We start from the raw sequence: 16,990 nt of genomic DNA on the forward strand, positions 1-16,990 counted from the left end.
GTGCTCTTCACAGATGTATTTGTCCCTGTGTATCCTCGGTGTTTGCATCAACTTCGGGAATGAAAAGCATTTATATTTGATTACTCTCCTTTTAAAAGAATGTCACTCTCAGAGAGAATTTCAGTGCCTCGGGGCACGAGAAAGGGATTTTTTTTTTTTTTTTTGGTTGCTCTGAATGGAGCGTGGGCTCTGTGTGTGTCAGGGTTCTCTGCTTCAGTTTCCTGCTTGTGGGCTCTCTGCCCTCATGCTGGTGTTCAGCAGATCTCACTGAGAGCAGTCTAAGAGTGGGGTGGATCAGTGCAATCTTCCAGAGAGAGGGAAACTTGACACAGCATTTCTGTCCCTAAAATGATTAATTATTCCTGCAGTGAGGTCCTGAAGACCCAGGGTGAAAATTGGAGACTGAAAGCGTCGCTCCTAAATCTCTTTCTGGCCATATAAACACAAGTGCTCCGCGGAGGATTCTTCTAGGACAGACATTGCAGCTGAGGGAGTAACTTTTGCCTGGAGAGACAAACTCCTGCCGCCTGGGCTCTGTGAGGCACGGGAGGGCCTGCAGCCCATCTGCTCTTGGCTGCTCGACAGCCCTCAAGGGTTCCTGCATCTGGAGTGTGGTTTGGAGCAACCCCAGGTCACTTCTCCAGCGAGGAGGCTACGGGAATCTCCTCTGCAGTTCCCTCGCTCCTCTGGCACTCAGATCTCAATCCCAGATGTTTGAGGCTTTGAAGAAGCCACTGCCCATGTCCAGCCGCAGGGTTACTGACATGATGAAAGCTGCTGGCGACTATCCGTAATGGGAGGTGGCTGCTTCAGGGAAAGGACTTGCTGAAGCACAGTCACCCAGGAAAACCTGATGTGAGTTAACTGAACGTGTGAACTGAGAGTGGATTAGCAAGGCCACATAAGTGGATGGATCCCTTATATTATTGTCTTCAGAATTTAAACGGTCCCAATTTGTTTCAGAGTAATTATGAAAGAGAATGTTATACAGGCTTTAATGAGATCTAATGTGCTCACCATAAAAGTTAGTCTGGGTTAGGTTTTTGTGTCTCTCAGCAGGGGTGGGATTGGAATATAGTGCTGATTTTTTTTTTTTTTTTCGTAGAAAACTTGTATTGTCTTTACTACAGATTTTAATAACTGATTCTGATAATGTAGTAATCTGTTTTTATTATTATTATACTATTTTTAATCACAGGATATAAAAGCTCTGAATAAGCAATTAATTAATCCTTACCATGTCCCTCTGAGGTTGGTAAAGGCTTTGTAACACTCATTTCATTCATTACTGCACTGTGTCTGCTTTTCGTGTGGAATATTGCAATATAGCTACAGGATATGGGAGGGAAGATGAGTATCAAATCCTACTGAATGTATGGGAGGAACTTAGTAAGAAAATAATGTTATTGCCCAGTTTAGGATTTGTTCAAGCCACCATGATGCGCTCACAAGAAAATGTCAGGGGAGCTTTAGCGATCAGGGCATCTGCTTTATGTCTAACTCAATTCTCAGCACATATAACAGTACCACACACAGTGCACCATGGTGGGGAGCAGCTTAATAGCAGGGAGTAAATATCTGGGATTAAAAACATTTTATCTGATTTCTCTTTATTTCAAAATAGGATTTATTTATTTAAATTACATTTCAGAAAGAGAGGAAGAGGGGAAGAGAGAAAGGAAGGAAGGAAGGAAGGAAGGAAGGAAGGAAGGAAGGAAGGAAGGAAGGAAGGAAGGAAGGAAGGAAGGAAGGAAGGAAGGAAGGAAGGAAGGAAGGAAGGAAGGAAGGAAGGAAGGAAGGAAGGAAGGAAGGAAGGAAGGAAGAGTGGTACTCGTCAGTCCCTTCTCCATCAGGGCAGCTTCTTTTCCTCAGTGGACAGTTTATTTTCTACTCGATGCCTCGTCTCGTGTTTGTCTAACTTCTTTAAATGAGAGCAAGCACTGTGCTTTTGTTCTGTTCCTCTTTCAGGGCCTTTTTGCTGATCTTCTCTGCATGAATCTGAAAGATCGGGAAAACAAATCAATACGGAAAAGGACCTCCTGCCCCTTTTAACCTAATGTGTGGGAGGGAGGGAAGGGAAATGGCCAATTACATGAAAGGGAATTTTAAATATGTTTGAAAACAACACAGCAGGAGTAAGGGTTTGGAAGGACAGGTGTCGACAAGACCAGCCTCTGCAGTCCATGGGGTGCCTTTATGAACTCGTGGTCTTCTCCTCCACAACAGCATATAGTGGCGGAACCATACAGCTGAAAGGCATCCCGTGGATAGGCACTGTAGCAGGTTGGGGAGGGATCACTGACCATGAAGTTCTGTGCAAGGGTGACCCTGGCACACTGGGAGCTGGTTTGAGACTCACCCCATGGTTTGAGGGCTAGCACATCTTGTACTATCTGGGTTTGCCTCAGTACTTTCTGGTACCACTGTGCTATTTGCACTCCAGGTGACCAGCTCCTGTCTTCTGTGGATAGCCACCATGGCCATTGCAGAGCATCGAGGAGCAGGAGAGAGGCTCCACGTCTGCACAGCAGCTGGACCCCTCCCTGCTGCACGTTCACTCAAGCACCGAGGCCTCTGCATGAACTCAAGCCTGAATGCTGTAGCCAAGTTTACTAATTATGGCCTCTGTTCCCAACATCCACCCTCAGGCATTCAGCTCAGAGACCCCACCAGAGAGCTCTCCTGGGAGCTTCATTGGTGGTCGATGGCAAGGAAATGGCTCTCCCATTCTGTTTCAGTGATGAAGGCTTCTAGATTGCTCATACGGGGTCTTTGTGCAAGTGTCTTACATTAAATGCTATAAATGCAGATCCTCATCTCTTAAATTATTTTACTTTTTAAATATATCTCTTTGAGTTTATCATTGATTGATTGATCTATGGGGTACAAGACCAGTGAACACCCTGCCAATGTACCTTCCTTTCCCCCTAGACCCACCCAGGTGCCTTTTCAAGAGCCACTTACTTACTTATTCACTTACTACTTATTTAGCAAATCCCACAGTGTGGAAAAGTGGTTAATTGCTCTAATCTCTTTCCAGCACCAAGATCAGCAGATAGAGAATGCACCACTTTAAAACCAGGGGTTTCAAACAGTGGCTGTCCCTCCTAGGTAAGTAACAAGACTTTGCACAACTATCAGGGGACAGCTTCCACACCCCCAGCTAGCCCTCTGCTGAATTGCTGTTCTCTTCCCTACATTGCAGTTTTTCTTACCAAATTGCAAAGCAAGAGGAGCAGAGAAACAATAAAGAAAATATTTACGCTTCCTTAGGTGGCCTGTTGCACTACTGAAATGGCTTCATTAAAAGCCTTTTAGGAATAAAGTTCATATGCTACTTGCATTAAGAGCCTTTTGCAAAAAGCAGCTGTTGAAAAACAAATTTTTATTTTCAAGACCTAAACACTTTATGGATGTTCTTTGTTCTTTGTTCTTTGTTCTTTGCTTTTCTTTCTCCCTGGTGCCCTGCACCAAGCCAGTACAGTCCTGCACCTGTTGCTGTACTTTGCAGCGTTGTCAGAAAAGTGAGCCCAAGTTCGATATGCCCAGAAATGAAAACACAAATTGGTCAGTTAGACCAAGCAGGGAGTAATTTACCTGCAGCTTGCTTTACTCTGTCCAAGGAGAGTAAAGCTGGCATTATTCTGAGTGTGATCACAGGTGCTTTGCTGTGCAGAAGCAATATATTTTGAGACAAGAAGGCTTCCTATGCTGCTCCAAGTAGCTCTGATCTCCCTTCAGGTCTCTGCATGGTTTCAAAATGCTGCAAATAGGGAATTATTAACTTTAGCCCCCCTGTATTGCTGGATCATAGAGGCTATAATGGGCCCTCCTTATGGGAGGGGCCGGATTCTGACAGCAGTGGTGTAAATCTGGAGTATTTTAGATGATTTTAATAGTTATTCCCAAACAATCAATTTAAAATAGAAGGAGATGAAGCATTTTAAAAGCAAAATATTTTTTATGCTGGTTAGCTGCCCCAGTCCTTTACTCTGACCAATTGTTTAGGATTCTCATGTTGGTTTGAAATGTTTGCTCAGACACGGTCTCTAATCAGTCCATATACACACTGTGATGGAAATTTGCTTCTTGCTTGCCGTCCGATGTACCTCAGGAAATGACACCGAGCAGCTCAGCATCTCCCTGAGGTGATGGCACGGCCATCCATCTGTAACTCAGCTGGGAGCATTTTGTAGACCTTTTGAGGTTGAGTTGCTCAAAAACATCAGGCAGCAGTGTTTAGCGTGAACTTCTGCTCATCTTTATTTCTCCATGGAGACAGCAGTGCTGGAGCAGTAATCTCCCCTGGGACTCCTCATCTAATGCGTGCTCTGAACGGCCAAGACGTGCTGCTCACCTCCTCCACAACCACGAAAAGAGGAGAGAGTCGCTAACTGAGGCTTGAGCAATGAAAATCAGAGCAATGGGCTGCAGTGGAGTAGGCTGATGATATAAAAAGATGAAAAACTAACATCTAAAAATTAATTGGTGAAGGCATTAGGTGTAAAATAGCTCATTTTACATGAAGACAACCTTGGCTGTTTGTTGGGGTGGCAGAGCACTGTGGGTTTGTGCCACATGCTTCACACCACTGCTACACATTTATTCTGTTGATCAGATAACCTTTTATTCCTATTGCTCCAAGCTGCCAAACTTGCTCCTCTTGCTGAATTATTGCGCTGTGACAGCAGCCCCACGTGTACCACCAAGTTGCAACAGCAAGCATGGCGAAAAATCACCTCCCTCTTCCCTCCCCTGCTATTTTGATTCAGTCTCTGCTGAAAATTTGGCACCAGGTTCCAGAAGCTAACCAACCCCTTGTCTACTGCAGTTTACTCGTAGATTCCCTTCAGAAAAATGCCCTCATGACCAATCTGCAACACAAGGTGCTAAAAGATTATACTGGAGTTATGTACGAGAGGAGCCCACATAATCGGTTTGTTTCCAATACCACTGCTGCTTTGATTTAAGGTTCTAGCTGCAGCCACCAATAGTATATGACTATTCGGTGTGTATGTGTGTGTGCATAACACGACTGTATTTTTACTGCCCACAAGCTCACCTGATCAGGCAGAGCAATCTGTCCCTGTCTGGAGGACTGGGCTCAGGAAACAGCTGTGTCCAGCAATGTGTCCTCAGAATGCTAAAGGAGATGAACCACAAACATCCAGAAAATAAATTACTTAAAAAGTGACTCTTCAGTAGTCCCCTGAAAAGGCATGAACAAATGGTAGACATTTACTCAGAAATCCTTCTATACAGTGTTTTCTCATCTTCGGTGTAACACTTGCACTTGCTCATGTAATAGTAGAGGATCTTAAAAGCTTCAAGGGTGTCCTAGTAAGTGAACCTCAGGCCCATGCATCACCCCAGTGCCTTTGTGTTAGATGGCTTCTTAATGAACAGAACTGTCAAAGCTCTGTGTAGCTTACTGGAGGGTGTGGAAAAGGCCTTTCACAATTGACTGGTCTTTTAAATTTCTAAAAACAGCAAAGGTTTCTGAAACACGCCTAGCCATCACCGAGACACTTACTCCTACATAGCCACGCATTTGCTTAAACTCAGACATCTTTTTGGAGCCCTTTTTCCCTGGTAGACTATTGTGTACAGGTATGATAGGACCTAGATTTGAGTCACCCATCATCTGGGGTTTGATTTTACAGAATACAAATCCTCCCCACTGAACTTCTTAAAGAGCATCTTCCAGTGTTACCTCAGGCTGGACTGAGGAGCTCAGGAGGAGCAGCCAAGACGTGTATAGGGGACCTGCACAACCATAATAAGTACTGGCTTGCCAGGTTATCGGGCATGTCAGTCCTGCATCAAGCATTGCATGGGGTGCAGGCTGGAGCAACTATAGCTCCATCAGCTCCCCTGCTGAATTCTCACTTATGGCTAAACTAGGGTCCTTGGAAAACACTAAAATCCCCAAAGGTAATGCAGGCCAGTACTTAGCTTCTCTAATAAATGAGCAATACTGGGTTCCATCTGCATTTTCACTCTGTGTTATTATCAATACTACTATTATTATTATTGTTGTTGATGATGATGATAAATAACCATTTGGTGTCCTCCAGCATCCCGGATTAAAACTACAGTAATTATTTTATTTTAATAAAATAAAATATAAAGAAAGAAAATAACTTATTTTATTGCATAGCCCCTTTGCCTGCTTGGAAGGATGCAAGGCTGGTAGCTAGCTTTGCAGGAGTGATGGCAGGAGATGGGGCCTACTGCCAGGAGCAGAGCTGCTAGCTCAGGAGCACGTGGCAGGACAGCAGGGGAAAGGAGGCTCAGCTTCACCCAGGCCAAGCTGAACCCTGCCAACATTTTAGAGGTCTGAGTGGGTCATGGGGACTGTGAAGAAAGCAGTTATGAAGAAAGCTGGGAGGGATTACAAGAATAAGTCACCCACCAGTGACCTATAATAGTCTCCCAGCAGTGCTAAGGGCTGACTAATCCCAGAAGCCGAGGTCAAATCCATGGGAATGAATTGCTAGCGTGATTAAATTCGGGTTTACGACAGCAGCCAACACCTCTGGGAGCAGCCATGGAAACAGCCAGCAGGTTCTCCTGCCCACACCAGGAGGTGGTGACCCAGCACAGCCTGGTTCCTGGACACCGGTTGTCATCCACCAGCAGCCTGGCACTGCTAATGCACTGCCTGCACATCAGGAACTGGGAAGGATGGGGAGCTGGATGGACACGGAGTGATATAAAGTCTCTGGAATGCTGTTCTGGGTTCCTGAGCAAGGGAAACATACCATTGCTAAGGCCAGCATCAGGTCCTTACATCACTTAGCACTGGAAGAAAGCCCAGGAGTTTTGCTGGTTGAGGATTTCTTCACAGCTGGGAGAAAAGCTTGAGTTAGGCTTTGGGATTTTTGTTTTACTAACCATAACCTTGATTTGCTCTGACTTCACATTAATAACAAAATTTATTCAGTGTCTCTCCTGAGAACCTGCTTTCTTGGGTAAAGAGAGCCCTACACTCAAGGAAACAGTGCCATATGACCATTAAGGGAAATCCATGCAAAAGATGTGGTTTGTAAATTAAATTTCTTCGGAGGCCTAGTTATTAATCCCTTCACTTGATTTTGATATCCCCCTTCTTGAGACATAAAAACAGGTTTTAGATTTATGATGGTGATTCTGACTTATAAAGTACCCACTACCAACTTCATTCAAGCAAGGAAAAGTCCCTGATCTCAGTCAAGTTCTGGCTTTTGGTATTGCTATTGCTTTTCACTCGTGCTAGCAAATACAGGAGCAGACTAGGGTCCTGACAATTAAAACCCCTGCAACACATTTTTTTGCCCATCCATGACTTCTGGGAAGGCTGTAAACACCCGTATCCCTTAGTATGCTGGCTCATAAACAAAGTTGGAGGTGTGGCGTGTGAAACCATTCATTTCCAGCTGAGACACTGGGCACTAAATTCGACTCTGACACTGGAAAAATGACGCAGCGCTGGATTCACATTGGTGATACTATCTCCTGCCTGACACCTTTGTAGCTTAATAAATTAGAGAAGATATTGGAAGAAATTTCTGGGGGAGTGGGATTGCCTCATATTAATCCTGAAACCTGGGCTGAGACAAAAAAAAAAAAAAAAGTGCAGCAACTTACTCCTAGTACTGCAAAATTGACTAAGACACTGGGACATCCTCCTCATGTCTGTGCTACATAGAAAAGAAACAAATAAAGGCTGCTCCCAAGAATGCCATTTTTGCCTAAGCTGTACCAATCTCTTGAAGAAGATGTATAATGAATTGATAAATGCAAAGCAAAATTATTTTGGGAAAAGGGAAGAGCTGGAGTCAATCGCACCACTTCAGCCCCTGAATGTCCTCAGGCTGGTGTTCCTGGAGCATTTGGGTTGTGGCATGTCAGCTTTCGAGTCGTGTTGTTGCACAGACGTGGCATGACAGGCTCCTTATCACACACAAGCTATGTATGTTGTCTGCATAAATGCACTTACCACCACGTGGCTTACTAGAGGTGCTGGCTCAGGGGTGCTCATTTCTCTCTCCTTAACAGTCCCACCAAAGACCCTGCATGAACTTTACGAGTCAGTCAAAACCGGTTTTGCATGGAGTAGCTACTACTTGTTTTGTTTGACTTGTTTAGGTTTTGGTTTTGATTTTAATTCATATTCCTGTTTCAGTGTGGCTTGCAGAAGTTGCCTAGAAACCATCTCGCGTCAGCTCACTCATCCAGGACACACGGCTCCCCATATGCAGGCAGAGAGATAAGCTTAACTTCCTAATTTTTTTTTTTTTTTTTTAAGAAATGCAATTAACCCCCCTTTCCCCTCCCATCGTTGTGATATCTGAGAAGTAGGAGTCAAAGAAAAAAAATAAAAGCTGAGAAAAGTCTGGCATGCATATTGTGTGGGGGTGTGCGGGTGGAGAAGGAAGAGGAGGAGGTTTTCTTAAGGCAGTGAAAGAGTCAGAGACGAATTTGCCCCCTCTCAAAAGTCCAGCAGGCTTAACACAGCCTTCCACTGCTTCCGGGGACACAAAGCAGCTACAGACATATTTTAACTGGGATTTGTATTTTTGCCTCCCTGTTTGTGAAAATATCAGTCATGACCTTCACCGTGTATCCCATTGAAAGTCTTCTCTCAGCTCTTCCTGTCTTTCATAGTAGTTGTGACTGGCTGCTCGGTATGAGGGGTACACGTTGGGCAATCAGAAAGCTGATGACTTTTCTGGTGTTCTTCCAGGGTAAAATCACCTCACTTGTGAAAGATTTGGAGAAGCTGGGAGCACTAAGCACAGAGCTGATGGTGGAAACAGACCCGTGCAAACAGAGGTCAGAAAATAAAGATGCCGTCTGGGTTGAACTAGAAGAAGTTGGGTTTTGGACCAAAACCCAAAGGTTTTATTAGGCTCTCTGGTAAAATTCAAATTCAATTCTGGGAAAATAATTTTGGGTTGAGATGTAGCTCTTCATTTGGAAAACTTTTATTTTGGGGTGAGAGCCTTAAACAGCAGGTAGTTACCTTTAGGTTACCTTTTTGCTTGCAACTCAGGGTGCTTGTAAAATGGAAAATGCCATCTCAGAAGGAGGTGTTGAAAGGAGTTTTAAATTCTTCTTACGCTGTAAATGAATGTTTCAACATTGAAAAAAATTCTGCCTTTGTGGGACCTGAACCAACTAAATTTGCATTGAATTTCCCAATGTTTCTGCTCTTCCCCAAGTTTCACTTTCTGGCAAGATTTGCTATGCCTTTTTGCTATGCATTTTTGTGTGTATGCAGACAACAGGCAAAGGTTTTAAGGACTAATGTGAATACCTGCACAATAGGAGGATCTGAACTGCCATTGCTAAGTGTAAATCCTTCTAATTGACCAAACCAATTGTCACATATCCCTCCTCTGATTCTAAATGCCCTCTTGCTGCTCTTGCCATTTTTGTCGGGGTGCTTGAGTCCGCTCCCTGTGCTGTGCATTAGGCTGACACAGAAAGCCTTTATCAAGATCATTGACATGACACTCTCTGTCCAGCATCCTTTTAATACTCCAGGCTGCTATCTTCTGTGACTAGAGCCTCCAATCACCTTTTACTGATGGACACCAAAGATTTCATACTGCAATCCCTATTGCAGAGACTGGTGTGTGAATTCACTACTAAAGGTGACATGTAGGGATGCCTGGGAACGTTTTGCTTCTCTTTCCTGCTAAACACTCACAGTCTCTCCTTTGGCTGTTCCTGCAACAATCTGTTGCTCAACAGTCAGGAGTCAAAACATTCTTATAATACTATATATCATACGCAGTCAGATGGCTCAACATCAGTAGTGCTCTGAGGCATGCTCAGGCTCCCTTCTAGTTTTGGGATGAATTATGGGCGTTTATTTTGAGAAGCTTCATGTGACCTGAGCCTTAGAGGACTACTCCTTCACCACAGCATGGTCCATCACTCTTCAAAGTAGCAAACTTCTGGTGTAAATGGCTGACTCAACTTCACATTGTAAACCAGCTTCTCTGCTTGCTGAATAAGAGTCTGAATCTGTCACCATGGGGATAGTAAATCTTGGTCAATTGCAAGTAATAATGTCCACTCGGTTCTCCAGGGGTAGGTGTGCTCTCCCAAAATACAAGGGGTTGCCTACACCAATTCCAGAGTTCATGGGTAGCCCCTCATAAGGAGGGCAGAGAAAGTCTTTTTAAAAATTATTATTATTATTATTTTTTTTTTTCTGGATGCCCTAGGGAACATGCTGTACTGGAATCTTTGGGTGAGGATGAAGAAATGTAAGGGAGCCTTTGTTTATACCTTCCTCTTTCTGGAGAGTGAAAAGAGATATATGAGAATGTGGCCGAAGTCTCTCAGTGTGTATTTACAGCTACTGACTGTTCCCACCTTTCACAGGGTGAAGCGTGAGCTCCAAAAGATGTACACAATTTACCAGTATGCTAGGGGTCAGGCAGCAAGACGCTGTGCTTCAGAAGAGGGATGCTAAATCTGCTTACAGATTTAAATGCACACATTGCTCTTGGCAATGTAAACCATCCTGTAAGTCTTGAATGCTGACCTAAGGAAATATTGCTGATAAAGACAATTTATTTTGTGGAAATTAGAGCACATCAGAGGCTTTTATCTGAAATCATGCAGAGTTATCGCTGTCCTGATGATCTAACAGACAGACTGAAGAAGTCCTCACATTGTAGGGAAATGGTGCCATTAGCACTGCAAAAATGTCCACTTCCTCTGGTCCCAAGGAATTCAGAGACAAAGGTCTTTAAGATGGAGTGCTTATTTTCAATTTCAAACAGTTCAATGACTAAAAAGTATAGGGGGCATTTGAAAGAAATCTTTGTATGTTACTCCAAGAAAAATACAGTTTAAACAATCCTAATTTGCCCTGCAGAGGAAAATTAAATCTGTAAGCAAAGAAATCAAACTTAAAAGCTCAAGTGCCTTCTTGCTCTAGCCCAAGGGTATGGTAGCCTCTCTGCAAGTCACAGCCAGAGAATGGGGGGCTCGCAGGTCTGGGGGCTAAGCAACATTTGAAATAAATGCAGTATGTTTTGAACACAAACAGCAACTCTTTAGGGATATTTTAAGTTAATTCAAGGATCTCAGGTTAATTCAATGAGTTGCAAGCCTTTGCTATTTATTTTTTTTTAATTTATTTCACTTGCATAAGCAGTTATTTCAGATGGTCTGGAGTGCTTGCTTTAGACAGTAAATTCAGCAGCAGAGCAGAGCAATGCAAAGCAGAGGAACATGCCCCGCTTAAAACTTATTTGAGTTACCTGGCTGCAAGATGGCTGAGGTCCGTAGTGATACAGGACTCTAGTTTTTGGTTGATTTCTGGGGATGTCTGCAGCTGCTGGCACCCTGAAAGTTCCTGTCGTACTGGTGGCAAACCCAAGCACACCTTGTCTAACTGGAGCTGGATAAAAGCAAGGCATGAAGTTGTTATCATAAGGCAGCTGGAGACACCTGCTCTGAGATAAGTCAGAAGGGATGAATTGCCTCTTGCAAGTGTCGTGTTCTCCCTCCACTGCTCCTAGGGAAAACCTATGCAGACAAATTAGGCTAGGTGCAGGTGGAGCTGACATGCCACGAGGGACTGACTTACTCTTTGGTTCCTACCAGTGCTCGTCCCTTTGACCATTGGTCATGGCATGTTACTAACTAGCACTGCTGAGGCAGCATTGCCGCCGGTAGTTTTTCAAATATTGGTGCACAAACAATCAGGCAGCTGTGGAAATGACTGATTTGTTGAGCTGACCCTGCCAGTAGTCTATATACTCATCACATGTCCATCATTTTGAGCTTGGCTTAGTTACAAGCTAATGTCTTCAAATGCAGTCTGGGCACTCAAGACTTTCATTCTGAAGTGTACAGGAAAGTTGTACAGAGGACGGGCAGAAGTGCTAAGTAGCGTAAAGGCTATTTTATTTATTTATTTATTTATTTTAACACAATCACTTAATGGATATTATGGTAATTCTCCTGAAAACTCACCTCACAAAGCGCTGCAAGTTTTTAAAGGCATGAATGCATTAATCATAGGTAACAAGGCTGAGTTCCCGTTTGCAGCTGAAGGAGCAGACCTGACATCTGAACACCACGGTGCGGTTGGTACCTCCCTAACATAAATGGCTGTGCCTTGTGGCTGTTTTCTCTGCATTCTTTGGTTTCCTTCCAGTTATGCCCTATCTCTCCTTGGCTATCCAGGCTATATTAGCATCTCCTGTAGAAGTTAAGTGTTCAAGGCAGGGTTGAGCTCTTGTTGAACAAGTTTTCCTTGAGAAGAAGCATTAAGCAGAAGAGCCATAGAACCAAGATGGGAGGCTTATTGCAGTCATTGGAATTTGGCACTCTCTGTTTTTTAAGAATGGGAAGAAAAGGCGTTATATTCCAGAAATGTGGTAAAACAAGTGCCATTTTGTTTTTGCAGTGCTGTAGTTGTATAACAAAACAAAGTCTCTGCTGTTGAATCATCGGATGACAAGGCTGTTACATTGTGCTGCTGTAGTTCCTGAATAAGCAGTCCAGTAATCAAGTTCTTTGCTATAAATTCACGTGTGCCTATTGCTGTGTCTTGCAGCTTCCCCTACAGCGGCAGTTAAAAGTTGTAGTCACTCTATTCTCTTGCTTTGTTCACACAGAGCAATCTGGTTGCTATCAAAGTTGTAAAGTACAGGGAGACCACAGTGCAATATTCAAGTTAAAAATAAATAATTGGGCCAAATGCTCAAAATGTTGGTCCCAATTTCCACTGAGGTCAGCTGCAGCTCAGCCTCAGTACTTGTGTCTGTCTGTCTGTCGGAGCATTGTATCCTGCTCAGCAGTCATAAATTGTGCAGTTGAATTCGAATTTAATAAACATTCAGGAATGTGCCTCACAAAGCCCTGACTAAACACATCCTCCCACACTGTGCTGTTTCGGCAGCTGTCTCTGATGTCTCCCAAGCCCACAAAAGCACCTGAGTAAGGTATCTGTCTGCTTGGACTTGGCAACCCATCCATAAATCCCTAGCTGTCATTCCTGTGCTGAAAGCTGTCAAGGGGCTGCTGGAGGAAAAATTACCCTGAGCTCCAGCCCTGCCTTCTGTCTAGACATATTCTCCTTACCTGGCACGTCGTGAAAGTGAGAAGGTGTGCCGGGATGTTCACCGGTGCTGCATCTGGGAATTGTGATAAATAGAAAATGTCTGAAAGCTGAAATTCAGCTCATAGCCCTGAAGTGCACAGGAGCCACACGGCACCTGCAGCCTTGGAAGCTGGGCTGGAAGATAAGTGAATTTTTACATATGCTGTTTAAGGTTGTTACCAGCCTCCTCGTTACTGGAGATGGTTTAGGCAGGGAAATAAAATGCCGGCAGCCAGGGTCTAACAAAGTTTGGGTAAGATGGTTTGCTGGGGTGAACTGGGGTGGACAGATCATAACTGCAGCATCTGGGAGCAGGGAAGGAGCCAGCAAATGCAGGGCTGCAGACTGAGGCCGTACTGAGCGATGTGTGTGTGCAGATGAAACATGTGCCTTAGTGATAGCAGGGCTGCTGCTGTGGGCTGTAAATGGGATCCTACGACAAGCCCGATCTTTGATAGCACTGGATTAACATCACTGCTCATTCCAGTTCATTGTGTGTCCATCAGTACCTGCCACGTCTTGCTACAGAATTTGGTATCAAACAGGCAGGTTCTGCTTCATTCAGGGTCTGACTGAAAGTCCGCCAAAACCCAATGAAAAACTCCTGCGGGCTTTGGTGTTCACTCAACTATTTCCAGCTCCCATCCTGCTACGTCCCTCGAAACTGTGCTCATCACGGTGCACCACCAGCTGGGGTGGGGTGAGCGTGAGGTGGCTGAAGGTGTGTTTGGGCCTATCCTCCCTCTTCCCTCACACCCTCACGTCTTCCTGCCCTCCTCGCCTCCAGCCTGCCATCCCCTGTCTCCACCCCTGCAGGGATCCTAAGGCAGCTGCTGGGTTACCATTCCCCAACACAGCTGTGAAACCCCAGCTGGAAGGTCCTGGTGGGCCCTCCGCCCTGCCACATCGCTGACTGCACCTTAACAAAACAATCTGGAAACCACAGCTGGAGGCAGGGCAATGGGGGTATACAAGGAGGGTCTGCTCTGAAACAACCCGCATGAGCTAATGCTTTAGGTTTAACACACATGGCTTCGGTATGGGAGCCGTGTTTAGAAGAAATATGGAAATAATAATAGCACTTTTAATCTTCAAAGTGCACTCCATTCACTAACTAATGAGTGTAATGTTCAGCTTTACAAATTGGTCATACTCTGAAAATACATTTGGTAGCAAAGAGCAAGGGTCAAGCTTTCTGCTACTGTAATGTCTTTGAACTGTCAACGCCAATTTCATGGTGTTAAAATTAAGGACCAAAGTCTATCGTAAGGGTGCAACATCTTGTTGAGTCAACGGGAATTGCATGCCCCTAAATGAGAACAGAATCAGACCCTAATTAATTTCAGACTTCCTACGTATATCTTCCCATTTTAATGCATGTGATTACTGGCAACATCTGCCCTCTCATGTGAACAGACTTGAGTGTTAGGACATCCAAGTTGGGGATTCCTGCTAATGTGAGACTAAATACACCAGCAGCTCTCATACTTGTTTCTGTGGGATCCTTTGCTTTATGGGTTTATGGGAGGAAAGATCACAGGATCAGAGCCTGAGCGCAGCATGGGAGCACTGGGGGCTTTCTCCCAGAGCAGGGCTTGAGTCCCAGCCTTGCAAAGCATGCTTATTTTATAGGTATCCAGCTACTCAGAACTGAAAAGTGCCTGTTGCTGAGCTGCCTTGCTCCCCCCAAGTACTGCAGAAGTGCAAGATGCCTGTCCTCCACTAGCAATGACATGATGCAGAAGCTGGCCCATGGCAAACAGTACTGGGATCTGCTTCATGAAAGCATCACAGGCACCGACTCCTCCTCCTCTTGGGTGAGAGACAGAGCAGTGTTGTGTTTGTGTTTTCAAGATTAAGTAACTCAAATCATAAATGTCAATAAAATTATGAAGTACATTGAAAGCTTCCAAGTTACTTAAAATTAAATAACAGCCCTGTAACGCGGCCAAGGCAAGTATTGCTCAGATCCATCCGACCCTTGCAGGAGGCAAAGGAGGCTTTCAATTTCTTTGTTCAACCACTTCATTAAATTCCAATTTCTTTTAAAAGCTTGGCAGTCCTTATCCTATCCCACTTCCTATACAAGTCGCCTTGTTCTGCTCTCAGCTTTCTCATTCTTTCTATGCTTACACACCTTCCTGTACTCCAGAGCCTCACTGACCCTCAAGGCAGTGCCCCTTGTAAAGACAAGCTATGCTTTTTTCCCCCCCTTTTTTCCTAGAAACATGTGAAATCATTGCATTAAAATGGGATATGTCTCTGTACAAGCAGGAGAAATGCTGCTCTGGGGTTCTGTGGGATTTGGGAAGGAAAGTGCACTGCGTGCTACCAGCCAGCAGTGCCTCTGGGGAAAAGTGTCTTGTCCAGGCATTGTCCTCAGGAAATATGGAAATAACCTGAAGTGAGCAGTAGGACAGTCGTGTTGGTAGAGGGACATGACAGAGGTAAAACTCCTGACCTCAGGAGCATCATTACTGTACAAGAGAAGCATGACTCAGTGAAGAAATAGCCCAAAAATTCCTGGCACTGTTAACTGGTGTAAGTCCCCGCCACGCTGATCAGGCACCTGCAGTGTGTGTTTAGGCTGTGAAAAACACCATGACAATGATCCCTGGGCCCTACAACTCCAAGATGGAGACCTAGACCATGGCACTGTAACTTTTTTTCTCCGTACTCTTTCCTCTGAGGACAGGCATGATGTTAGCATATTCTGTGATAATGGGGAAATACATCTGACAGGCTGCAGCTCAACCTGAGGGTGCACTACTTCTATCCGAGGGATTTGTTAGCTTTCCTTTCCCCTTTTCTCACAGGTACTCAGGGAAAGGCAACAGCAGAAGATGCCGTAGGACAGAGCCGCAAAAATAAACCATAGGTCCTGAAGGATGTGATTTTTCTCTTTCTAAAGAAGTTCTGGTGACGGCTGAGGTTGCCTTATGTTTAACTTGTGTTTGTAACAGCCTGTACTGGCAGTAGGCTTTACAGCCTTTCATGTGTTCTCATTTCTGCTGGCCATCCCACCAGCTCATGAATGCAGTGCCTGGACTTATTTTCTTTTATAATCTCTTCCTAGGTTCTTGCTGAGGTTTCCCGTCTTGGGGGATCTTGCTTAGGCTGGATGGATTACTCAGATGTTCTTGGTCCAGCTCCAATTCCGGCTTAATTTATCTCTAGCTGTTATGGTTTCTGGCTGGAAAAGCTACCCTATAGATTAACGAATTCTTACTGAATGAGGTGCAGGAGCTGACGTGCAGCAAATATGTCGGGATCCCCATGTGCAAGGCTCTACCATCAATAGGAGCATCTGCAGGAGCAGTTTGCTGAAGTGCTCTTGCAACTTTAGTAGCAAGTCCGTCTAGGAAAGAAGAGGGTGGTTTTGCCCATTCCCTGCAGCAGACAAGAGGCTGAAAGCTGCACAGGTCTGCCCATGGGCTTCCACACCACCATACCCAAAGGGGAGACAGGGTCAGTGTCATGCCTTGCTTTGGACATCTTTAGTGAAGTAAAATCAGATCTGGAGAGAGGAAGCTTTCAAATTCTCATTGTGACATGAGTGAAAACCTCAAGTCTGCAGCACAGGGGAGGTTTCTGGGCTGGTGCTGGGTACATAGCTCCTTTGCTGTGCCAGTCCTTGTCCTCATTAGCTCATCTCTGGGTGCTATTGCTGTGCAAAGATCCACAGGATGGGCATGCAGCAGTACGCACTGGAGGATACAGGCAGCTCTCCTATAGAAATCACAATACAAATTGTGGGTCTTACTATGCTCTTCATTAAGATGAGACATTCCTAATGCCTTGAGGCAGCAGTTTCGCAATGGCCAGTGAACTCAGGTACCTTGCAAGGGCTGGACCTGAGGCTGACTTGGCAAA

At 44.7% G+C, this 16,990-nt stretch overlaps 1 protein-coding gene across 2 annotated transcripts in view; it reads left to right on the forward strand.

Annotated features, from left to right (window-relative positions):
- The first annotated feature begins 321 nt into the window (after positions 1–321).
- Positions 322–16,990, forward strand: part of LOC311432268 (uncharacterized protein) — a 31,356-nt gene continuing 14,687 nt past the window's right edge. For both annotated transcript variants that reach the window (XM_084510530.1, XM_084510531.1), the window contains exons 1-3: positions 322–855; positions 3,041–3,111; positions 8,168–8,817. In XM_084510530.1, the coding sequence (XP_084366656.1) occupies positions 8,591–8,817 (227 nt within the window). In that variant the 5' untranslated portion in view covers positions 322–855; positions 3,041–3,111; positions 8,168–8,590. The remainder of the gene's footprint in view (positions 856–3,040; positions 3,112–8,167; positions 8,818–16,990) is intronic.

Source organism: Aythya ferina (assembly GCF_964211825.1).
Source record: "Aythya ferina genome assembly, chromosome: 2".
Classification (NCBI taxonomy): domain Eukaryota; kingdom Metazoa; phylum Chordata; class Aves; order Anseriformes; family Anatidae; genus Aythya; species Aythya ferina.